At 40.6% G+C, this 26,728-nt stretch overlaps 1 protein-coding gene across 2 annotated transcripts in view; it reads left to right on the top strand.

The window, feature by feature from the left end:
- The first annotated feature begins 351 nt into the window (after positions 1-351).
- Positions 352-26,728, top strand: part of pax7a (paired box 7a) — a 76,006-nt gene continuing 49,629 nt past the window's right edge. Inside the window, exons 1-4 of one of the 2 annotated variants that reach the window (XM_066690989.1) lie at positions 352-883; positions 2,976-3,211; positions 4,014-4,143; positions 4,775-4,903. In XM_066690989.1, the coding sequence (XP_066547086.1) occupies positions 799-883; positions 2,976-3,211; positions 4,014-4,143; positions 4,775-4,903 (580 nt within the window). In that variant the 5' untranslated portion in view covers positions 352-798. Of the gene's footprint in view, positions 884-2,975; positions 3,212-4,013; positions 4,159-4,774; positions 4,904-26,728 lie in introns of both variants that reach the window. The other variant, XM_066690988.1, reaches the window with a different exon arrangement.

Below are 26,728 nucleotides of genomic sequence, written 5' to 3'. Positions count from 1 at the left end.
ATGTATAATATGATTGTTATTATTATTATATCATCAATAATAGTAATAGTAATAACAACAACAATTACACTGAGTTATTTTGTGAATGTAAGATTATAAAGTATTTTTTTTCAGATTTTTTTTTTAGTTTTCTATCCAGAACGAGGCGCCGATGTAATGAATTGAAATGAGCGCAGTGCGTGTTTGCGTGGTGCACCGGACGCTGTGATTGGTCAGGAGGCCCCTGTGAGGCGCTGTGATTGGTCAGGAGGCCCGTGGCAACGCCCCCTCTCGCCCTCATGAATAAGAGAGCGACCCCGGAGCCTATGGGCTTGCGCGCCCCCTCCCCCTGAACCGTGCGCCAAAGTTGGCCACTCCAACTACTCCCAGCCTCCGAGCAGACTTGGCCACCAAAAACTCCCAGAGCTTTGAGTAAAACACAGCACAGAATCAAACAACCTTTGCCCACTTTGTCTACTTGTGAGTGTCAGATACATCCCCCCCCCACAAACGCACACACCCGCACTACACCTTGCGCTCAGCTCGCCTGCTTTATCTTCATGTTTCTTGTCATTCAACTCAAGAACGACTTTTTTTTTCTCTTTTGGGGGGTTTAGCATTGCAAGTCAGCTGGCTGGACCTACGCGCTTTTATTCCTTTTTTATTTTTTATTTTTTGTACTTCTCCTGACAGAAGACGGCGCTAAGTAATTGCACGTCATTTTTGTTAACTGCAGAGCAAATAGCATCCAGTCTGGACTTGTTTGCGCCATTAGGACCTTGGCTGTATCTGTGGCGGTTGGTTTATTGACAGTAAAGCATGGCTACTTTACCAGGAACAGTGCCTCGCATGATGAGACCCGCACCAGGCCAGAACTACCCCCGCACCGGATTCCCCCTGGAAGGTACGTGCAAACTGTGTCTGTGGATCTGTCCGGGCTGCTGTGCACCAAAGTCCAGACAACATTGTTCCAGTGCAATGGCTTCTCAGAGCTACAAAATAGTTTTCTGCTGTGTTTCGTTTTTATTAGTTTTAGTTTAGTTTATTAGACTGCAGTTAAACATCATGTAGATTATGGTGCAATTTATTATGAAAAACATCACTTGTGATGATTTTAAATTAATAATAATGTAGTGTATATATATATATGCATGTGTCGCAGTTTTGTGAACCAAGCAACAACGTTATTTGAGCAATTTCAGTATTTTCTTATGATACCATAACTAACACATATGTGAAGATATACACAAACACACACATATAGGCTATACATTAGTTTTTGTTATTTTATATATATACTCTAAAATCAAACGTGTAAACTTTAACACATTCTGTGTTTGTTCAAGGACAATACAATTTTGTGTTAAAATTCACCAAAGCACAACACACTAATGTGTCTTTTTAACACGTCTTATTATTATTTTAATAAATTATTGTGTTGTAATTTCGTGAATTTTAACCCAAAGTTGTGTTGTCCTTGAACAAACACAGAATGTATTACATTTAACATATTCGTTCTAGGGGTGTACTTGGGCTTAAATATGACGGATTTAAAATTATATTTATTCATTGGTTTTCAAATGACCCTAGTGAAATTATGTTACGATTTTTTGTGTGTGTAAATTTGGTCAAATGCACCTTTCTCGGTGTAAATTATGAACAAGTTATAGTCCTTTTATCCGCTTTCTTTGCAGAGGACAGTTTATTCATATTGAATTGTTTTATTTCCAGAATACAGTGCAAACAACGATTTTGTAAGTGTTTGCATTTTCTATACGGTGGAGATATATTAGCAAGGGGGCGGGGATGGAATAGTGTATAAAATTTCCAGGCACATACACCTGCACAAAATGAGCATTTTTATTTGCATTTATTAATCGTTTATTCCATGGGAGCCATTCCCAGGAAGCGACCGTCCGTGCTCAAGTGGTTGGGACAAAACTGCGAAAAACACGAAGCTTGCAAGTTACACAAGCTTGGTGGATTTGTTGGAGTGTCCTGGTGTAGCAAATGAAAGTAAAATACACAGCAAAGCGATGGCTCAAAGGATTACATCAATATTTGTACAACATGACTAGGAATAATGAAGGCGGAAAGTGCTACAATCTTCAGTGCCTCTTGAATGCAAAATTGGCCACTTAAGTACTATCTCCTACTAATGATACATCCTGCAAAGAGCCCGCCAAGTTGACTGTAAATTAGTCCTGCATGATTCTTATTTAAAATACAGCTTTTATTCAGTGGACACCTCGGCGGAGCCTGCAGATTGCATGTGCAAACCACAGCAAATTGCACATGAATTTGAAATTAAAATGTCATCCCGCGCCCTTTAGGTCTGTGCAAAAATAATGTTATACAACTAAACACCCGATACAACTGGAATGCTCCTGCACAAGAAACACACGTGCCTTTAACTTATATGTGTGTAGATATATATATATATATATATATATATATATATATATAATATAATACACACACGTCTTCTAATGTAAAGACAGGCCTAATATTTAACATTCACATTGTAAAAGCCAAAATCTTTATAACTTTTTGTTTCAGTAAAAATGTATAGTCTGGTTTCCCGTTAACAAATCAAAATACGTAAATTAAGAGTGACAAATATGTAGAACCTTTTCAAGGCATAATAACAAAGTAACCCTTGAGGTGTAATTAAACATTTTGTCTGACCATGCCGACTCTGATATTATCTCAAATACTTCTGAAATGTGTGAGAAAAATCCGTTTAGGAATGATGCAATATATTAATAATAACAATAATTATTATTATAATTATTACAATAAAAATAACCATGATAATAAATAATATCACAAAGCAGCTGAAACTCCCTTCAACATGTGCTGAATTTGTATAACACGTTTGCTGTATTTTAACCTATTTCTGCCTCCCTTGCTGTAACAAGTGTGCCAGAACGATTTGCTGTGACTATTCCACGGGCCGCTTTGCTTTAGCCTCGTGTCTGTGTATCACCGCGCAGTGTCCACTCCTCTGGGTCAAGGCCGGGTGAACCAGCTGGGCGGCGTGTTCATCAATGGCCGGCCGCTGCCGAACCACATCCGGCACAAAATCGTGGAGATGGCCCACCACGGGATCCGGCCCTGCGTGATCTCCCGGCAGCTGCGCGTCTCCCACGGCTGCGTGTCCAAGATCCTGTGCCGGTACCAGGAGACCGGCTCCATCCGCCCCGGTGCCATCGGGGGCAGCAAGCCCAGGGTGAGTGCAGCGGGAGTTTGGGCTGCAGATGCTGTAGTGAGCGAGGGCAGAAACAGCCACAGGCCCAGCAATGCAACAGCGGCTTTTTTCACTCCCCCCCCCCTAATTTCAGGAATTTCCGTGACGACCTGAACGTAAAGGGCCTTTAAGAATGGACATATGAAGACATTTCCACATATTTCAAACTGCTTATTTTGTTTAAGCAGTAGCATTATAAAAAGAGCAATCGAATAACTGAAGTATTATTATTAGCATAGTAGTAGTAGTAGTATTGTGAAGTTACCACCTTCACCACGGTGCTCAGTGTATTTCAAAGGCAAATCTTCAGGAAGTTCCTCGTACTAACAATACATGCGACTATTGTGCCGAGAACAGCAGACAATACCGAGAATTTCAGGACTTTCGTTTTCAAACCTTTTTTCTCCGCTTTGAAAGAGTAGATCGCATTTTTGTTGAAACAAAACCACTGTTGTATATAAACTGATATATCTTGGCTCCCTTACAAATCACCTAGCATAAAGGAAGTGTTGGAGCTATTTAAGTGTTTATGTAAGTATTTATATATATATGTACACACACACACACACACACACACTGGCATATATATTATTGGATTTACACCCGACCCATTCATTTCCACTCATTTTAAAAAAATCCCAATGTGACCTTTCTCTTAACAGATTAAAGGTTTCTTGAAGGGGGACCGAGCTCTCACCCGTTCACTCAATTTAAGTTAAAAGTCGTTTTTGTTTTCCTTTTTCCTGGTTTTTTTCCTTCCCTTTCCCTGAATTGATCCCTGAAGCAGGTAGCCACGCCGGACGTGGAGAAGAGGATCGAGGAGTACAAGCGCGACAACCCCGGCATGTTCAGCTGGGAGATCCGGGACAAGCTGCTGAAGGACGGGGTGTGTGACAGAGGCACGGTTCCTTCAGGTGAGGCCCCCTCTGGTAAGCAACTCTTCTTTTCTACCACGTCCATGTAGGGAACAGGTCTCGCCAGGTGAACAAGTCTGTTTAATAAAGCCAGCAACAAATAAATACGTCGGGAAAGGGCTCTTTTAATGTGCATCTAATATATATTGATACGATTTCTCATCTGGTTCTGGTTCTATTGTAACATCCCAATTATCAACAACTCAGCTGTTCTAATGACGTCATTTAAACATCTGCGTACATTTTAATATCATAATAATAACAACAATAATAATAATAATCATAATAATAATTAGTTAGTAGCAGTAGTAGTACACTCTTAGAAATAATGTGTTAAATTGGACACATTCTCTGTTTGTTTAAGGACAACACAACGTTGTGTTACAATTCACCAAAGCTTTTTAACACAATGCTATATTTTTCCCACACAGACTTGTGTTGAAAGGACACATTTTCGTGTTGTGTTTTGGTGAATTTGAACACAAAACGGTGTTAAACGAACAAATAGAATGTGCTGAAGCACACGTTTGTTTTTGGAGTGTAGTAGCGGTAGCATCTAGTTCTTGAAATGGATAAATACCCATTTAAATCAAGTCCATAACGCTGTGCGCTCGTTTTGTGTGTCACTCAGTGAGCTCCATTAGTCGGGTCCTCAGAGCTCGTTTTGGGAAGAAAGACGACGAAGACGATTGTGATAAAAAGGATGAAGAAGGCGAGAAGAAAACCAAACACAGCATTGACGGCATACTAGGCGACAAAGGTAATGACGCTGGCACTTTGTTTCTGCACACATCTGGGCAAGGATTGTTTAGGATTAAGTGTTGATCAGGATATGATGATGATGATGATGACGATTATTATTATTATTATTATTATTATTATTATTATTATTATTATTATTATTATTAATTGGACCTGGTGCTTATTGGTGTCGGTTTGCTTATGTGTTTGTGTACAGTTTTAGGCTATACACAAAACAGTAATTGTCTAGTAGTTACTTCTATTATGATTTGGTTCATTTATCCCGTGTCTTTGGTGGTTTAGCAGTGGAGCATCTATTATAATCGATTATTCTTCATAAATTGGTAATTTCGTTCAGAAGAGGAACATATGCTAGTACTAAATACGCCTGTCATGTATATATATATATATATATATATATATATATGTGTGTGTGTGTGTGTGTGTTCACATTCTACCCATCGTGTCCTTGTCTGAGAAGCGTACAGGCCCTCCTGACTTTTGCTTTGGTTAATGGGAAGTGTCTCCTTAGCACATCTGAGTGATTTTTTTCCCCGTGCTTTTTTTGCTTCTAGCCAGTAGTTACTCAATTATTTATATGAGCCTTGACGGAAGGTATTTGGAACTAGTAAATTAATTTGTACAACAGACTCCTCTCTGGCTCTTTAAATGGTCCCTTGAAACGGGGCTGACAGTTGACCGATTTGACAATCAATATCAATTAGAGCGACTAGAATGTGACCTGTTAGAATCGAGTGGAACACCGGGGAGGAGCTGCGCCTCCGAACACAGCCGCACAGCCCCAGTACAGCGCCTGCATATTTAAATACACACAGCGTCAACAAACACTGAAATAAATAAACACACACAAATACATTCATGCATAATCGATAAATACACAAGCACACAAACCTGCATTGAGTGATTGTGCTCCACCTTCGCATTTTGCACAGTTTAGACTGGAATTTAGTTGTGTTTAAAATGTGAGTGTGACGTGGTGTGTGTTTTTAACTGTTAAGACGATTAAAAGTTTGCTGCTGCTTAAGAGGATGCGTTTGGCAATCCTGAAAGTTAAATATGGCCTCCCGGTTTATTACTATTTGTGGATCATTTGATAAAGTTGTGGGAGTTTAATCACAAGTCCCTTGGTATGCTTTCAAAATGATCGTATTTTATCTCATAGCTGTAGACAGAATTGATTACTTATTACTTTGGTTCCAATTTTATTGAGGTAATGTCTGATTTGAGATCATCCTGTATTAGATACTCATTTTGTATTTTAAGTTTTATTTGATTTGTTTTTTAATTGCATTTATTAAATATTTGTTTATTTTGCCACAACTGGGAATTCAAGTTAGTTTATCTCAACCTCATACATGTATATGTGCTTAAACATGTTTTTTTTTCCTTTTTTTTGCATCGAGTGCCTTACATTTGGCACTAAACGGTTTTAGTGTTTCGTTTTGTTTTGTTTCATTGGTGTCTTGCTTGTAGGAAAGACCTCGGTATCCAGTCATTATTCAAATGGACCCTATTTTCTAAAAGAGACAAAAGTTACCAAATAAGATGATCAAACATTTGTGTATGGGGTTTTAAATAAAAGTACACAAAAAGCTTTTTTTCTCTTTTAAAAGAACCAGCCTTTTCTCCAAACTTGAAGATGAACTTCAGTCGCAGAAAGCTTCTAGTCTATTGAAGCGATTTAAAGCAAAGAGTCCGAGGTACAAAGGCAAAAACTAGAAAAGCAGGGCAGCGAAAAGAGGAATGGGCCCGGCCTTTCTCATTCAAAACCCGCAAAGAGAAGAGAAAAACCAGGGACAAAAGGCCAAGGAGGGACATAAAGGCAGATGAATTATTCAATACACCCCGCTGTTAGATAGTTTTGTAATATTATAGAATCGTCTGTTTGAAAAGAATAAGCATTGGAGGGAGCAAAATGTTTCATTCTTGTTTGGAAATGGCCAGGGCTCGTTTTGAAATCGGGGCCATTGTGTCCACGAACTGTGCACTTTTTTTTTGTGTACATGTACAATAAATTTATCTTTAAAAAATACAAGCCCTTTACGATTTGTGTCACATCTTGAAAGGACAAAAAAATAAAATCAAAATAAATTACATAAAATGAATATTTAAAAACACTAGAGATTGTAGGTTTATATACAACAAATTATAAATTTTTATATCTATATATATATATATATATATATACATACATAGATACATTATTTGTTGTAAGTTGTGGTCTATCATTAACCTTACTCAATGCTGTTGGGTCACAAACTTGGTGTAATTTCCGACAATCCATGATCATATCGTAAACCTTGATTTGATTGACCGGTGGTTTTATTTTTATTTATTTTGTGAGATTTGTCATTGAAACGCAAAGGCAGGAGTTGGTATCTGTGCTGTTGTTTAGCGCATTCCTGTCAGTCAGTGCAGCAATGCGCACCGCGCCGCCCAGAGACAGAGGTGTGCGGATAATGTGTTCAATATTTCCACGGGTGGTTTTGTTTATTCCACACTAATTGTAAAACGTATTTTATTTGATTGAGGCTTGCGCGCATTTTCCTATTCAGGCCGCGATGTGTGTTACCCTTAACGCACACTTTGATGTTCTCTCTGTCACTCCACAGGCGAAACTTTAATGATGTGTGTTTGTGTGCGTGTGTGTGGCTGTCAATGGAGACACACATGTATGTTAATTTGGTTTCTATTTATTTATTGTGAATATGGTGCCTAACCTTGCAGCATGATCGTCAGACAAACTTTCTGACTAATTTCTGCCTACATATTTGGCTTTTTATGGCGGTATGTTAAAACCAGGATACTAAATGCCCTCTTTTTTAATTCTTAAAAAGATTCGTCTTTGCGCCTGTTTCCTTCTATCATCCGGCTGGCATTTAATAATGTTAAGACTTATTAGAGTTAGTAATGAAAACGGTGTCTGTTGAATGGGTGGCTGTGTTGGAGAGGGGTGTAATAGCTCCCAGGCATGGTAAGAAATGTATTTATCCCCAATCAGCCCTCACTCTCTGAGTTTCAAGCACAAACGTTATGTTGAAGGGTTTTAAGGCAGATTAAATTGAGCCTTTTATTTCTTTTCACTTTCATCTCTAAACGGCTCACTCTGGCTCGCCCTGGGCACAAATTCATGAGATTTTAGGTTTCTTTTATAGTTGTTAAGATTTTTTTATTTATTTTTGGGTTGCATTAGGAACTCTGACATGCTAACTAGAATCTGCACTGATGGAAAAAAAAACACCAATCACTTTAAGGTTAAAATATAATTTGTAGCATACAAGAAAGTAGCCAGTTTGTACATAAGAAGTAGCCTAATAATCAAGAGGGAGTTAAATATGAACTAGCCAAAAATAACCGATTTGGCGCATTTTGCTTTCTTTAAATAAATGACTAAATGTGAAAAGTCTGGTATGAACCAAAATAGAAATTGGAACTGGTATTTTTTTTGTCCGGTTTTGAATGACATCCTTTCATCACTGCATAGCGTTTATTAATGACTGAAAGAAAGGCTAATAGTAAGCCAGCGTGCGTAACGAAACAGATCAATTGCAGTCTTTAATGATATTTTTGTAATATTTTCACGCCGTGTTCTGGGAGAAACAGGAGAAACAGAATTAATAGTTGTAAATTAAAGTGTTAGTCGCAAATGACGATTTATAGACTTTTGTGGGAAATCGGACACATGCTTTGGGTTGACGAGACAAAGACACGACTGTAGTATTTGAATACATTTGTATTATTATTATTTTGGTTTATTTGTATCTGTCCAGTGGATAAATCGATGGTTAATTTCATTTTGAGGGCTTAGGGTTATACAATCGAAATGTAAACTGCACCTCAGAAGTGGCCCATGAAGACGGAATCCTAAATTGCTTAATGAGGCATAAACGGTAAAAAAGGGCATTGCATAACAGTTTTTAAATTATAACTGCAAAGTATATGAAAGCTAAATAAATAAATTAAAATCAACCTGCTATACTTTAGTGTAAACAAAGACATGTGTAGAAATATGAGACGCTACATTTTTTAAACGCAGTTTTTTTTTTCTTAATTGTCGAGTTGGTTGCAGAAGCCAAATCTAATTAGTATCTGCGATTGAAAGAGGAACCAGAGAAGGACGTCAATATGGAAACAGACACTCATACACACACACACACACACACACACACACACACCTGGAGGTGGTATTGTTTGCGGAATAGAGGGGCATGAATAGGGGGAGTATCAGTCAATTTATCAGTGGCAATCTGCATTGATTAAACCAACAAGCTGCCTTCTGTAAATACGTGTTGGAGAGAGGGAGGCGATGGACACTTGAGCAAATCGGCGGATTACCTGAGGTTCTCAATCTAATCAAACAGAGGCCACGCAGGATTTGCGAGTGTTGTGAGTGGGATCAGAGGAAATAATAGGGGCCAGTGGAGAGATAGTGGGGTGTCAGGCAATCCGAGGCTGCAGGCTTGCTTTCACTGTGCATATTCAATTAAAGGAAGGTGCAGTTTGAGAACAGGAGGGAGACGAATGAAAGCGGACAATAAACAGATAACAATTACAAAAAGCAAACAGGCGCTGTCCCACCGTTGTAAAGCAGTAATGCTGTAAATAAACATACAAGCTACCGACACACAGTCAATATTTTGTTTTAGGTGTTGGAGGGAAAAAACAGGATGAAAATGATGGGGTAAAACACCCAACCAGTATTTACGCAGCTCACAGTTAAATAAAATAAAACTGGTGTAAGTCAAATCCCTGCTTGTATAAAACCCTTTGACCGTACACCCTGTCATTGAAAGCTCTACACACCGCTGAAAAGGTGTTTTAAAGAGATAGATGGGAACTGAGGGGGTGAAAAGCGATGCAGGACCAAAACAAATGTTGCAAAAAAAAATATTGTGAAATGTGATTTCCAATAAAAAAAGTGCACATGTATATTTTTTGTAGTGAAATGAATTTTATATTTAGGAGTCTAAAATAAGCCTGGTTGAAAGAAAAAGACAGGGGATGAGGCGAGAGACCACTTCAAACAAATCCATCTGGAGTGGTGAGAAGGAGATTTAGTGAAAGTATGGGGAAGTTATTTAGCTATTAATAACATTTCTTCCTCAGGCACCGAGAGTCTCTCCATCTGCACTTTCTCGCAGCTATTTGGCTGGGTGGAAATGGAGGAAGACCCAAATGTTGGGGAGAGATAACGCAATCATCACAGCCTCGGTCCTGCGCTGCGCATCACTGCATTAAACTCGGATTAACCTCCCCTCTCCCCCCTCGCCGCCTCTCTCCAAATTTCAGTGCAATTTACATGGGGGGATTTTTTAAAGAACATATAGAGCGCCAAGACTGGGAGCTTTAAGGCACTTACCAATAGAATAAAATCCTTTCAGAAAATTACATTACAGATAAAAATAAAAATAATAATGATGAATAACAAAATGACCTGCCCCTGATTAAAAAGCAAAATAGACCTGACAATTTTCTATTAGGACGCGTACAATTAATAGTCTCCCTTGTCCGCTGTCGGTGAGCCGGGATCAAACCTAATAAATCCACTTACATTTGGTTCAGATTTTCCATATTCAAAGTTTTAGTAATGAAGGGGGAAATATACGTGCTGTGCCGAATGTTGTGTATGCTATTATTATTATTATTATTATTATTATTATTATTATTATTATTATTATTATAGTTGCATATATATTTAAAATAAATGTGTAACAATTCGTCCAATACATTTTTTTAATCAGATTTGTAGCTTCCATTGAGCTGGTTCGTATTACTCTTATATTTTTAAATAGGGAAATCCACAATGGTAGGTCAACGAAGCGGCAATGCTAAATTATACTGACGAATAATGGTGTGTAAAACGTTTTCCAGTTTAACGGAATTAAGTGTAATTAAATACTATTATTATTACTGTATGTGAAATGAACGCTGTTGGTTTTGGAAACGGACAGTTAACATAAGACCGTCTACCAGACATTCCCCATTACGCGCAATCCTGATAAACCCGGTGACGCAATTCGTGGAACAAATCAAATTAACCAAACCAGCAACAAATGACCGTAATTTAGACTTTAAAAGGCTTTGTGAAACAAGTTCCAGCGTTTTAAATGAACGAATAAGAAGAAATTCATTTATCCTGTAAACTACTGAATGCTTTTTTAGGACATAAAATGCTGAAATTAAAAATGGCAAGGCATTTGTAAAACCTGTGTTCTCCTTTTAAATGCTGAAGGTTTAAGACCCCACATAATTAATCTTTAATTTATGCTAAATCATTTGTAGTGATGTCTTCTTGCCTGACATCAAACAACATGTATATATGTTGGTCTTAACTCGTGGTCATGCTTTACATGCGTCTGTGGGCATGTGGGAGCGGAGACGCAAGACGCACAGTTTTACATTTTAGACCTTCATGTCCTTACTTGGCACAGAGCTTAAAATATTATCTTAAAAGAAGACGCTATTATCCACATAACACCCATTCGGTAATAATTACGCGCTTTGATTAAGGAATATGTCATTTAAAGATGATGGATGCTTGCTTCTTTTTTTTTAGGTCTTTAGCTAATATTTACACCCCGGACTGGTGCAAGTTTTCAAAGTGCGAAATGTGGGGACGGGGGAGACTGCGTAGTGGCAGGATTAAATTTCCAACTGGACTTTCAGGATCGTGACAAATAATGATATGTCAACTAATGCCAATTTATAAAGACATTAGTCATCTGGAGAGAGAGCAGAAGACTAGGGTAAGCCTCTTCTTCGTGGGGAATATTAATGCGCAATTATATCCAAAGGCTCGGGTGACCTGTGAACTTGAGGCGGACTCTGCAGTTGTCATGAAGGGGATTTTGGTGTGTGTTTCGGAGTAAAAAAAAAAGAAGAAGAAGACTAAGAGAGAGAAAGAGAGAGAGAGGGAAAAAAGGAAAAAAGTAGGTGAGGAAAAGTAGAGGCGGCTGGAGGAAATTGAGAGGCTTATAGTCTTTGATCCTTGGGTGCTTTTGCTTATCAGAAACATTTGTGGTGACACCACCACAATGGGAGTTCATCATATTACAGACTGCCAGGGCTGCTTTCAAGCTTGCCTGTCTATTAATTAAAGCAGCTCCTGCCATGTGGGACAGGCCATATCTGCGCACACATATTACTTACTAGAATGGTTTTCGGATCTCTAGTGGGTTTTTTTCTAAAAGGGACAATCTCCCTTTTTGGGCTACTTAGGGAAAATTCAAAAGTCTACAGTAGAAGACATGGGGATTTTTTCTTCACATATAAAGGCGAATTCATAATCCCTTCCTGCTCAATAACTTTAAAGGATTTCTTTCCTCCCATCGTTTAAAGGTGTAGGATCTCGCAGTGTGACAAGAGCGCGCAGGTCCTGCGTGGACGGCCTCTGAAGGACAGTGTTTCAGCCTGTAACAATGGGGAATTAAAATCATGGCGGCTTTTGTTTTGCGTTGATGATTTTTAAAAGATGGAAAAGCCGTCGTGCTGTGATCTGGCTTTCCTGTGCACTTGCAAATAATCTTGGCAGGAATCTCTTGGTTACAGCTGACAGTCTCCGTCAGGTACCTTGCTACAATAGTTAACAACATTAATAGTTCACTTCAGCAATACCTTTCAATATTCAGCAATACATATACACAACTCAGCCTATTCAAGATTCTCCGAACTTGAGTATCTATTATTGACGACACCAGTTACCGAGGAAGAGTCTCAAGCAATGTGCTTTAAAAGGGCGAGCAAGGGAGCCTGGGGGCGCACAAAACGAACAAACGACTTGGGAAAACTCCTGCTGACACAAATTAAAGGAAAACGCATGGGCCCCCGGGCTTCCTAATAGCACCACAAAAGTGTTTTTGATGCCCGACTTCGCCGTCACCTCTGTGTTATATCTGCTGCAACTAAAACTGCAAGAGCAAAAGCCCTCTCGGTGACCCTGGCTAAATATTGACGCACAGAGTGTCCTGCAGCCGCCGCTGACCCAGGGACGGGGTTCCCAGACCTGTGCACGTAGGGAGCTTTGTAGCAAACCAGGTTCAGCTCATTTGTTTCCCACTGTGGGCAAGCCACAGTCAGCTATAGTCAGCTTGCCCTCTTCATGATAAATGCATTAGATAGCGAAGTTTGCCCTCAACAGAAAATTGGGGGCTTGTTTTTAATTTAAATAAATACATAAATATCGACTGTTCTGTGGATAAATCAAATATATATTATCAGACTTTGCCGATGCCGAAGACAATTGAGATTCCGTACAGAGCATGTGCTATAGTGTAGGTACCTGCTTTATTTCCGTCTCAGATTATTTCAGTAGACCTCCTGCCAATAAACGGGGTCTCAGTGAAGACAAACATCATCACAGGGCGTTGATCCAGACATCCTCTAAACATCCCATCCAACTTCACCCTGTAAACCAGCCCCCTGCGCAACCGCCCGCAGCCTGCTGTCACAGTGACGTCACATTCCTCACTGACAGCCCAGCTGGAAATACTTGAATTATTATTATTATTATTATTATTATTATTATTATTATTATTATTATTATTATTATTATTATAATCCTCATCATCCTCATCCTAAATTCGAGCTACTGTAGGCTGGGATATATTTGGTGCTGTGGGTGTGATTGGATTGCCATTGTCATAATAAAAGTGGCCGACTTTTGCCTAATTTTCTGTAATAATATATTCAATTAAATAATAATAATAATAATAATAATAATAATAATAATAATAATAATAATAATTAATATTATTAATAATAGGCATTTCATAATACAAATAATTAAAACGTTTACATTTTTAACCTCATGTTAATTATTTCGGTAACTAGTAGGCCTAAATACATAGGCTTATATATATACATACATACATACATACATAAATACATATACATGTTATATACCCTGAAGGAATGTCAAACATATTTTCGGGAGAGTGAGAAATGAATTATTCGTTAACACTGCAATAGGTTGCCCGCTTATGCGCAGTTGTTGCATGGATTGCTTTGTTAGATATAATGGCAAATGTTCGTTCAATTGGCAGGACTAAAGGGTTCATTGAGGGGAGAACGAATCTGTTAAATGGTTCACCGTTAAAAAACGAGCCGCATTTTAAACTTTGAACACAACAAAAGACATACGCAATTTATAAATAATAATACTCAAAAAGTAATGTCGTATACACCTAGTTACACACCCATATACACAAATATGAATGTCCACATATGTATAATAGGCTAACATTAATTGGTAAGAATGTAATACATCTGAAGATAATTTAATAAGTTTGATAAAAGTCAGAAACTGACAGTTATTTTCGCACCTGTTTTTATTTCCCTTCCCCTTGAGCAAAATCAGTGGCTATTTATTGCGCTTTGTTGTGCGACTCTCTTTCTCCCGGCATCAATGGCCACTTTAGAAATACAAACATATTTAAAGAGGAAAGTAACTAAACTAGAAAGGGGGTTTGAATGGGGGAATAGTTGCGTACTGGTTTGCCATGGAGTGTGCAGTAGCCTTTCTCTAATCCCGCTTTCATTTTCACCGACAAATGCCAAGAATCTGTATCTGTCTGGCGACCCCATGGGAGACTGATTAGCCAACAAAAGACAATCAGGACACAATGCTGAAACGCGCAGGCGCAGTGCGGGCGCTGTGGACTGCGCACAAGAGGACTGGGCTGCGAGGTAAATCAGGCCCTGGGCTCAGAGCCCGGCGAGGGGTGCGTGGTCAGCTCGGCACCTATACCTGAGCATTCCTGTGCACTTCATCACTTCATCACAAACTGTTATTGTGTTATGCTTGATTTGTAATGATTGCGCTTTTCTATTGCTCTTGTAACCCGTGAGTCGCCCTGGAAAAGGATGTCTGCCAATAAATACATAATAATAATATTAATAATAATAATAAGACCTACAGCGAAACTGCAGTTAGAGGCAAGTACATGTGTTTTACAAACTCACTTCAGAAAGCTAGGGATTTTACAGCTGAAGTCTGTTAACCTTTATTTGGCCAGAACAGAGTGCAATGACCCCCCCACCCTCCCTCTACACACAGCCCCCATCTGCAAAAAGGAAAAGAAAAAGAAACCAAATGAAGTGGCTATGAGTGCGCTGTTTCCAACTTAAATGTGTTGTTTCCAAGTTGTACACCGCCCCGGGCCTGAGCCGCGGAAAGGAAGCACGGAAACAGTGTCACATTTGAGGGAATGTGCACAGGGCTAATGCCAGACCCTGGAAGTATCGCAGATCCCCTTTCATTTTCTCCTCTCCTCTTTTTTTCGGTTAACTTGCTATTTTGCGCATGACTGGTTCATTAGACGCCGCTGTGCGGGAATGGGACACAGGCTCCCAGGGTCTGGTGTAAACCAGCGCTTCTGGATTCCTCTGTAACTCATCCGGGACCCGGCAGACAGAGCCAGGTACAGCGGCATGTGTCAGAGCATCCATTGTGCGAATAACGGCAGACCCCACACAGGCTCAGAGGCATCACGACCTCTTCTCCTTCTATCTTTTAAATGAATTTTTCGACTACACGTTGAGACGGAACATGTTATCGTTTTGGTGTATTTTTTAACTAGTTTTCCCTTTTTCATTTGGAATGTGTGTGCTTTAATTAATTTAATCCATGCACTTTCCCCAGATATGTGTGATACACATGAAATATGGTTTTAAACTGACAACGGCAATAATAATAATAATAATAATAATAATAATAATAATAATAATAATAATAATAATCCATGTACTGTAGCGTACGTCATAAAACGACATTTGCCATTTTAATGAATCGCTTACGTAATTATGTAATTATTTAACATTCCTTTAACATGTCTACTTTACTGTATTTTACATGTATATTATTTTGTGTAATAGGGTTTGGGGTAAATACCTTAAAAGTTGGACATCGGCAGACTAGTGAGTCAGAGAAAGTGTCTGATGCCTTAATAATAGCTGTACATTCTTGTGTTAAATTATAGAGGAGGGCAACTTGTCTAGCTCTTGTTTTTTGTTGTGTGCCCCTGGTGCCGGCCGTACCTGCTCACATTGGGGCAAGCGGGCTGTTGGGGGTTTAGAAAGGAGGTCAGCATTGCAGAGGCACAATTAGGGCTGAACAGCAGCAGTCAAGGATGGGTCATAACAGGGTACATGCAGGTACAGGAAACAGTGAGGGCTGGTAAGGGTGTTTCCCCCCCATTCCCCCCGAATATTCATATAATTTAAATTACCTGTAAAAAAAACACCCAAAACAACTCAATGTTTGAGTTTTTTGTAGGTGTTTTCTCTGCAATGACACCAAACGCGTTTTTCACAGAGAATCTGGGTCTTCTGCACAAGTGGATGACATTTTGTTTGCTCGTTTCGCAGTATTTGCGCACAGGTCTGGTGGTGTATGGGTGACGTTGCCTGTCTTAGCTCACTCGCTCCTACCTGTAATGTAATCATGATCCCCGTATCTCTTTCTGCTGGGGGGATTGGCGTCCGAGAGGTGCCCTTAAGCTCTGAGAGTCACACTGAGTTCAATAACTTTTCTGGTATGTTATAACCCGCTCTCCTTGGCCCCGCTTTACCCCACTGGCTTGGTTAATATGGCGACCTCTGGGGTGTTGGATATTTTTCAATCCCGAGTGCAAATAAGCGCCAGATTAGCGCCAGCAGCTTGTGGATTGGGACAATGGAGCGACCTGGGCTGCAGGAAAATTGGAGGAAGGCGAGCCCCTAATCACCTTTGTACAAAGTTCAGCAAGTCAGCTTGCATGACTTCACACAACTTTGAAAACCATCTTCTCACATCGAGAAGGAACAGCACCTTAAACCAAAGCGCATTCCTCCGCATCCTGCAGTCCCGGACTAAAGGTCAGGTCCGCTGGCGCAAACACGCACTGGAAAATATACCATCATTTTAAATTAGTCTTTCATGCTTGAAATGTGTGAAACGATTTTATTTATGTCGGTAATAATGAGTTGACAATACACTGCTGTAGCCTATGTGTAATTTAATTGTTCGTTTAAAAGTTGATATGGTTCTAAATACATTTTAGAAAAGGGGGCGCACACAGTTAATTTCGTATAATTAAAATAGGCCTGCAAGGTTCAGATGTTGCTCTTAAACCAGTGACTTTTAAATGCTGGAGGCTGTGTGGTGTTCAGAGGAACCTAATCCGATTCGTGTAGAATTGTAGATTTCAGCATAAGAATGAAGTATTATTTTTCATGAATGCGGAGTTGTTTTTTGTGTATATTGTTATGTTATTTCTTTATTTTAAGATTATGAATATATGAAGCTAATTATTTATAGCTAATAAAGTAAGAAGTAACTCTCCACAGGGATGTATTATTTTTAAAAGTTAACCTGTAATATATTAAGTGTAAGATAACAGATTTGCTTGACCGTTGTATGATTGCATAATAATAGCCTAATACTAATAATAATAATACTAATAATAATAATAATAATAATAATAATAATAATAATAATAATTTAAAGCAAAATCTTTCTAAATCTAACAGATAGCAATAATAATAGGCTCTGTGGTTTAGCCTAAATCAGCGCTGGTCCCGCAGAGCTGTCGGCGGCTCTGCCCGGGCGCTGGACGCTCAATTAAGTGGAGCTCAATTAAGTGGAAAAACAGTGGCTGACAGGGAAACCGAGCCAGGGATCTCCAGATGAATCTGACTCGGAAATCATAACTTGACCAGCCTTTCCTTTTCTAAAACAAACTCGTTGAACTTGTCAGGTCTAATTAGGGCTTTTAAACACCGATCTCGCTTGCTGGGAAACAGTAGGTGGTGGGATAGTGGCTGCAAGTGCGGCTTTCTGTTTTTTTCCCTCCCCTTTTAGCAACAGTGCGGAGGGAGGAGGAGGAGGAGAAGAGGAGAGGAGGAGGAGGAGGAGGAGAGGAGAGGAGGAGAGGGGGGAGGGGGGAGGGGGGAGGGTTGGGGGGGGCAGGGAAATGTGCGGCGCAAGAGAGGGCCACTGCGCCTGCGTGTTTGCGCTCGCCCCCCCCGCGGGAGGAACAGGGGAGCTCGCCCTGAAATGCGCCAGTCCATCCTAATTAGGTATGAAATTAATTAAAATAGACATCTATTAAGGGCTTTAAAGTTTTGCTAACATTTTCACACTGTTTAAAGGTATAACAGTGGATTAATGGCTTACTGCCAATATTAAAATTTATTGCATTTATATAATTTGTGCTGCCTGTCTAACGGGTGTCAGCAAATCTTAAAATCCCCCAAAAAGGAGAGAAAAATATACTGCTCTAATTATTTACTCCACTGCTGTGGTGGGTGCATTCTTTATCACTTCTTTATACAATTCCTAACCAAACACAGCAATTAATCATGCGTCTGTACACTGTACTGTACAGTGATTTGGGCTTTATGGGGAACACAATTAGGCTGCAGGCAACTTCACCTTATGCTGTAGCAGACCATGTAAAATATATGTTGCTTTTTAAAGTGCCCGAAAACAGTGAATATACGAATGCAAGATTATTAACGTGGAGCCGCAGTCTTCATCTCAGATCGGTCTCAATGTTAGTTGTTGTTTTTATTTTAAGTAAGATATCATGGCACTTGAATTGTCTTCTCTCTTTTTTGTTTGTAGAATAAGCGAAAATGCAATTGTTCTTCTGTTTCTCTTTAAAACTCTTCGCTGTTCCTTAAATGGAATGCATTCTCTTTTTCTTTCTCTTTTTTAATGTGTTGGTTCTAAGAGCCTTCTGATGTTTGACAGCCTACTCTCTCCATTGACAGACAAATGCTCACTTAAAAAAAGAAAGAAAGAAAGAAAAAGGCAAAAGAAGAAGAGGGGAGAAAAAAAGAACCTTCTGTTATTTTACGTCTTGAGACTCACTGCATCAGCTATTCAGGCGAGTTGATGAACTCCTCCAAAAGTTTATTAAGAGGAGGAAAACAATAAGAACTAAAGCCTTCAGGCAGCCGGGCAGACAGTTTATAAACTAGCAGCCATTGTGCCTCAAAGGCAGATGCATGAATACCTTTGAATGGGTTCCTTCAAACTGACACGATCAAGCTAGACAACAGCATGTTAAAAGGAAGGGGTGTTTCTTGTGCACCGCAGATCTGTATTTTTTTGCATTAATGTACATCTGCAGTGGGAGGGGGGACTCGGGGGTGTTAGGGGGTCTCTCTCTCGGCGTCAGTGCCGTAAGTCCAGCATGATGGCCCTGTTGGACTTGCACTGCTGAGCCATATGCCGGGCCCGGACACCGAGCTAGCCGTGAATCATGCCCAAGCCAAGCTGATGAGCTTTAGTGGCTTCTAATGGATGTGTACAATAATATATATTTCCTAAGTATGTTTCTTTTGACTTGTGCGGGGGAGTTAGCTGTGCATTTCTCACAATGGACTTTTTTTGAGGGGGAGGGGGACATGTAAACAAACAGCACTGCCATTCAACCCCACATCTGAGGAGTTCATGATGGAGAGAGGGGTTTTGTTCTCCTATAGCATAGTGTGTCCTCGTTAGGGAATAAATAAAAGATTACTTTTAAGATCTAGTATGGATTTTAAAAATCAAAATCTTTATCCACAGTCAATTATTGTTGTTGTAATTCATAGTTCAGTCCAGCTCTGAGCAACAGATCACTGCTGTGAATCTCTGCCGTGGAGTATGTGTATCGGGTTCAAAGAAATAACATCCAATTTCCCCACCTACATTTAAAAAATATACTTGAACACAGTCTGTAGCCAATCTGTGCATCTTGTTAATGCTGTGCAGTGATTTAAGATCATTAAGAAAATGATGCTGTGTTTTAGCCGTAGTTAAGTAAACATTGAAGGTACTTGTCGAATAAAATAAAATAAAATAAATGGAAGCAGAAAATGAATACTGGGGGGCAAAACAGCTGCGAGGATCCTATGACCACACCTGTGCATTTATATTCTGGGCAAAATAATAATAGTAATAATAATAACATAAATATATCCTAGGCATCTCAATAAATGTATTTCAGTGATAGAGAGATACTTAATCTCTCACCCTGATGATGACATTTCTCACTCATTTAAGTAGTTCTGGTTTAGTTACAAATATTGTTCTCATGCTGGTGGGGGGGGGGGTGAGGAGACTAACTCGTTCGGGCTCCCCGCTCTCAGACAGCGCAGCCAGGGCTGTGATTTGTGACCCCGCTAACCCGCACTTAGTTTCCCTAAAGAGGGGCGCTCCCAGGAGGGGTGACCCAAGACGGGCTGGGATCACAGGCCACAAAACCAGCCGCCGCGCTGCAAAGGCACCCGGGCCCGATCCGGCAGGTGTCAACATTAGCAACACAATCGGCTCCCCGAGCGATATTCCAGCGGGGCAGTTAACTAAAGCAATCTGAGGCGAACAGAGGACGGGACAAAGAGGGGGCTGGGAGAGAGAGAGGCAGATTAGAGAGAGATTACGCTCCGAGACAGCTATTAGAAGGGATGAGGCCTTTTTAGACAAAAAAAAGCAAAAGGAGAGATCAATACTGTGTTAGTTTACCAAGCGTCTTTTCTAAGGCAGCCTTGCCCCGTCTATTTCTCTTTCTGCATTTTCCCCTTCTCTTCCGAAACTCTTGAGTCAGGTGGTGCTCCCAGCCGAGGAATGCGCTCCGGTTAATTCGTCTGATCGTTTCTTTATTAGCACCATGCTCTGAGAACGACACACACACACACACACACTCACACACACATACACACACAGCAGTTTTTTTATTAAAATTTTTTGAGCCGGTGGCTTACAAGCTACAGAAATCGCTCAAGGTCATCAAGCGACACCACGATGTCGAAAGGGTCCGGCAAAACTTTTTTTTTCCTTTTTTATTATCATCATCATCACAGTGATTTTCTCTCTTTAGACACAACCGCAGTAATAACTAAGAAGAGGGGGAATGAGGAATCGCTGAAATGACATTCCTGTTTGTTGGCAGTCTTGAGTGGGTATCTGTCTAGACAAGAAAAACAATTTATTTTTGAAGAGGCATTTACTTTCCTCTTACCCGTAATTCTGAACTACGGCACAGGAAGAGACAAGGGCTCTCAGTGTTATAGATTAGTACCTTAAGGCTTATGGCGGATGCACCGATGTATCTGTTATTATATTTAAAAAGAGGGGTCGTCTGTAATGGCACGCCTCAAGTGCTGCCCTGTTTAAGGGGCGCCGTTCACTCCCTTCGATCCCAACCTGTTGCCTATACATCAAAACAAACCAGCCTTCATTCAAGTTGTGATTTAATGTCAAAATCAGATTCCAAAAGCATCACAGCAGCTCAATTTCAGTTCTACGTTTAATTTATTTATTAAATGTGTTTTAATACGGGGCTTATTATAAAAAAGGTATCAAGGCATAATTGTATTCATGAAAGACCTTGAAGTAACAATATCAGTGTGTTTATAGGGCTCTGGGGCTTTATTGTGACTCAAGTCTGGAAATCCTATTACAGCATTGTCCAGTGGGCCACTGAAGACAGCAACACTGTCGTGATTGTGCGCTCGACAGTTTTATGTTTGTCCATAGCTTCCCTGCTAATCGTCCCACTGGGTCTCAGATATTCAAGGGTGTAGTAAACACTGTCCGTAGGCCCTGAAGGAAATATGTGGATTGTAATGCGGCTTCAAACACAAGCCCCTGACCTTCCCTCCACCTCCAAGCACCACCCAGCTGAGTTCTCCAGAATAGCAACAAAGAGCAAGTACATATTAACTCAATTAATGAACTCGGGAGACAATGGGACTCTCTGCACCGGCTTCCCCGCTAAGAAGAGCCCATTAAAGGGATAGCCGGCCATAAAACGATCGCAGCTACGCGGGGCACTGTGAGGTCATAAAACGGTTAAATATAAACCAAAGAGGAGGGCAGCAGGATCCTCGGGGCTTCATTATTCTGTCGGCATGCCCTTGTTGGGATTTGTGCTGTGACAGTGCTGTCTGATGAATCGGAGGATACAAGTGGCGGTATGTTGGTTGGGAGGGTGTCCACAATCACGGCCGGGTTTAGGAGAGGCCGTGGCGTCTGTGGCCCGCCTGGTCTTGGCCAGAACGGGCCTCTGTAACTCGGTCCGCAAGCTGTTTGACTAAAGCAGAGCTGGCTGCAACACTCCCACCGTGTCAGTTAACGCCACACCGCCACAGGTTAATACGTTTTCCAATAATGCTCCACATTATGAGTTTCCTACCGCTCGGCCGGACGGGCGGTGTGGAAACCCAGAACCACACGCTGACTCAGACCGCAAAGGGCCTTTGTAGCGCGTTATCCTGTTATTTATACATCGTCTTTAATTGTTTGTGTTAGTGGAACAGTTGTTTTCATTGGACCTCTTGGCTGTGTAAATTGGGATAATGGGCCTCACTGAGACTTCTTGTTTTGGGGGGTGTTACCCTCTATTTGCATGGGATTTCCAGTGATGAATTGTGGTTTGCTTTCTTTAATTTCTGGTGAGCCATTTCAGAGTCACGGCTCTCTGTTTTCAGGGGTACGAGTCTGTGCCTCGATCTCATGGCTGGCCGATTCCTATTTCCAGCTCCTTATCCCGTTAGTGGATGAACTTTGGGTCTTGGCAGCATCTACAAACTCCAAAACAGCAGTGCCATGGTGTCACTGGGATCTTTAATATGGAGTTGCTGCAGTAACCGGGTTTGTGTTTGGGGCCTAAGTGTAATGAAGGATATTCTTCCTAAGTTTGGCTGAACTTTCAGCTTCCACATTCACTGAAATCGGTGTGTTTGTCGGTGTCTGTTGTCTTTTTTAAGCTCTGTGACAGAATTGTGGTATTTATTGCTGCTCAGTTGCTCATCAGATATGATTTTCAAAGGTTGTACTGTTAGTTCACATGGTAGCATGTTAAGGAAGTTTATATCCTCTTCCTGTATCATTCCTCATATCATCAAATACTTCAAAATCAATTGACGGGAAAGACTTGTGGTCTTCCCAACACAAGCATCACAAAATTGAAACGGCCAGCAGCCCCCGAGTGAAACAGATTCACAAACATCCAGTCTTCCCTGAACTAGCGAAATTGTCTCCACATCTCCGCGCGGCTTCGGTACGGGAGGTCAGAGAAACACAGACCTCTGCAGCTTAACAAAACTGTCGATGTGAGCATCTCCGCCAGAGAGCCGGCTGAGGCGTTTATTGGGTTTTTATGAAATCCTTCCATTAATTCCTCCTGGCCCCTGGGGCTCGGCCAGGCCGCGGCGGGGCCACGGCGGTCACCTGTGCCGAGGCCTCGATTACCCCCTCCCTGACAGGGGATCGATCAGTCTCTCCCGGAGCACCGAGGCAGCTCACCTCACTCTCGGCCAACTGGGCAACAGAGTGCCAGATTCCTTTAGGATGTGGAAACAAACCGCAGAGGCACTTACACACCTGCGAGGAACCCCCACTTTGATGAGGGGTTGCCTAACTGTCATCTGCATCAGGGCAATTTTCTTATATAAATAAACATCCCTTGACTTATCTTTGAATTCCCTATTCATAGTTTTGACTAGAACAGTTTTGTCAGCTACTGAGTTGGAATTCTAGGTTCCTTATGTGTCTGTTTTAATATCTGTTTATCTATATATATTTCACAAAACAAAACGAAGAAAAGTACAAAGCCTGTGTAAAAAACAGAACAGAACAGCTTAGATTTTCTTCTTTCTGTACATCTAAGACATGCTTCTCAGTTGCTCCTGTGGATCTGTGGTGCAAACTGATCTGTCTGCTCCCCGGCGTCACGCTGTGGTCTTGCATTTGAACTCAGTCACCCTGGTCTCTCCAGCCGGCCGGGCAACGTCCGAACGGTGGGCAGTCGGTAGACCCGTGTCTCCAGCACAGTCCAGTCGGTTCGGTGTGTCTGCGCTCACCAGACTCCTGCGCTTTTCTCGAGAGCCACTAGCTGGAGCTCCTCAATAATATTGACACTCCCCAACTGCCCTGGGACTCCAGAAAAAGTTTGTCTTTGTTTCCCCCGAGGGAGATGCGAACACGACTAGAGCCACACACTACTCAACCCGTGCGCGCTTCGATTACACCTTCAGCATGGCGTTGAGTAGTGGCTATGTGTCTGTTTCTATTGATCCCATTTCACTCAGTTTCATTCACGCATAATCATATACATTAATGTCATTCGGGGGTTGATCAATAACAATTATGAGCTGCTCTCAAACATTTTTCTCATCGGCTGAAGGGAACAGTTGGATTTAGGTGTGATATTCGTGTTCATAGAAGCTGGTTTCCTGTAATCGATTTTTCTCACTGCGATTTTTCTTAAAACACTTAATTTGCTAAAATAATATGCTCATTTGCGGTTCTTTTTTTAAATATGCCTGTAAGGTTCGTCACCTCCGACTGTGAGATTTAACAGCACGTGTTGTTATGAGTTTTATCTCGTATTATACGTGCTGCTCATTTAGAGACTCAAAAACAGGCTGTCAGCTGTACTTTGAGTGAATCTCCACTGACTGCTGAGAGTTGAACTTAGTGTAAGAAACAGATATGCCTTTATTACAAATTGGTAGATAGATAATATTACATTGATTAATAAGCAATGATTCGGTATCATATCCGGCTCATAACCCTAAAGAGAAAGTTGATGCAAAAACAATTATACTTTTAATAACACTCAATGCCCCCTTTCTGCTCCCTGTTATGATGTTCAACAGGCTCTGCTGTAAAGTTGATCCCTTTTTCATTTAAAGAAAGGGCAGCATAAGAATGCAGAGAGAGAGAGAGAGAGAGAGAGAGAGAGAGAGAGAGAGAAAGAGAAACATGTTCTGCTATGTCTTTAATTTATTTCAAACTTTGTTTCCTCCGATTCTCTGTGCCTGCCCGAGTTGTCAAACTTTGACAGCCTGTGTAGTCGGGGATAGTGCCGTGGATTATTACAATCCTCTGGTAACCACAGAAGCGCATTAGAAATAGACAACAAGAATCTCTGCCTAATTTTATTACAATGGAGGCACGCCTCACATAATATGCAACAGTAATTAGGGAAGGCGCTACTTTCCCAGTTTCACAGCAATGATTAAGCTAACTTACCACCATGGTCCACTGGTTTAAAAATCACCATCAGCCCACGCCACTTATGGCCATAAAATTTCGTATTTTATGCTTTTTAACGGCTTCACCCTGGAATCTTCATTTGCTTTATTTATACGTGTGTTTTTCACTCGCACAAAGACAATCAACATGTTCCCAGAGTGTTGCAAATCAGAAATTTGTTCAGATTTTTTCCACCAACTTAAAATGTGAATGCGGTGGACAGTGTGTGAACAGCAGTGGGGCGCGCCAGCTGCGCGAGGCAACTCGGGTTCCCCAACTTCAAACAGGGGCTTGTCTTACATTTTTAACTAATGGGCTTATTTATGCGTCCACTGTCACTCTCTCCTCGGGCTACGCTCACACTGATTCGGAGAACGGCTTTCCTTTTCTCTCTCTGCTCTGCAAAATATAGAGTGTGTGTACTAGTAGCAGACATTAATATCCTGTTTTCGAATAAAGTAAAGGCAGTGCCACCAATGGGAGATATTAAATAACTTCTTCCGCCAATATTATCCCGAGCTTCTGTTGATTGAATCTATTGTGACCCTTGAAAATGTAAAGGGGGGAAAAAGAATATAAGATTCAAATGTATCACATCAACAAGACAGCTTTGTGTGTAAATGCACCGCTGTTGCTTTTTTAAATGTATCTGAATAAACTATATTTGCTATATCGTGTTTGAGTAGAAACAACATTTTATTTTCATGGCTACGTTGTCTTCTGCTTTATCCTCCTACATTTTCTTTCGAATAAAAGGGAAGCAAATTTGACAGCAAGTGCTCAGAGATTTAAAAATCACCGTCTCCGAGGTGTGCTCGTTGTAATTGTCAACACATTTCGAGAGTAGCTTGCATTTGAATAAACATATCGCTGAAATGACAGCTATATTTGACAGCTATATTCTTTGACATACACATTTTTCCCATTAAAGGAGTGTTAAGAAATATGAAGTGCATGTCAGATAATATGCCAAACAATCTTCTCTCTCTCTCTCTCTCTCTCTCTCACAATATATATATATATTGTGTTTCTTTTTAGGGCACCTATTAACTATAATCTTTAAAGAAGAGTCAAGAAGCTCAAATCAGTTCTTTATTTGAAACAGAAAAGCCTCTATCTTTGATTATTAATCTGCTCTTTTCGAAATAAGATTATTCTCTTGCTATATAAAACTTTTTTGGGCCTCTCTTTGTTTAAGCTCAGAGCTGTCCAGCAGAAGCTTGCTTTAATACAGACGATATGTCTTCTGTGTATTTTCCTCTTCCTTAATCTAAATCAGAGTGGTTACATAGATGCTCAGCGCTTCTTGTTTGTGCTCTTGTTTTTATCTCAAATGAAACCACATGCCAGGGATGAGGAAGAGCAGATAAATACTTTGCACTTAAAAAGTGTTCGTTTTGTAAAGAGTAATGCTGCGATAAGAGGACACTCAGCACATTTCTGCTCAACCCCAGCGTCTGGAGTTCATTGCAACCTCCTCACCCACACGCCCAACACAGCGCCGTGTGTCACCCACTGTAATGAGGAATGGTTTGTGTGTGTGTGTGTGTGTGTGTGTGTGTAATAAAGCTTAAAGTGTTGACAATGATCGCTGTACTGTGGCAGGGTCCTCTGAGCAGAGTTAAGAGGCTCTGTTCTAGTTTTTCCTAAAGCTTGATGGACTGATTACCTTGCTGCTAAAGATGAGTTTTATGCTGGTTGTCTGTAGATACTGTGGAAATATATAAAATGGTCAACGTCTTTATTGTGCTGCAATATTTTCACATGTTTATGTTGGGTGTTTACAGGCCGTTGTATAATCTTGTCATATGTGGG

The sequence above is a fragment of the Amia ocellicauda genome, chromosome 18 (genome assembly GCF_036373705.1).
Source record: "Amia ocellicauda isolate fAmiCal2 chromosome 18, fAmiCal2.hap1, whole genome shotgun sequence".
In the NCBI taxonomy this organism is placed as follows: Eukaryota; Metazoa; Chordata; class Actinopteri; order Amiiformes; family Amiidae; genus Amia; species Amia ocellicauda.
The sequence above is the reverse complement of the archived record's forward strand: the minus strand, read 5'-3'. Positions and strand labels throughout refer to the sequence as shown.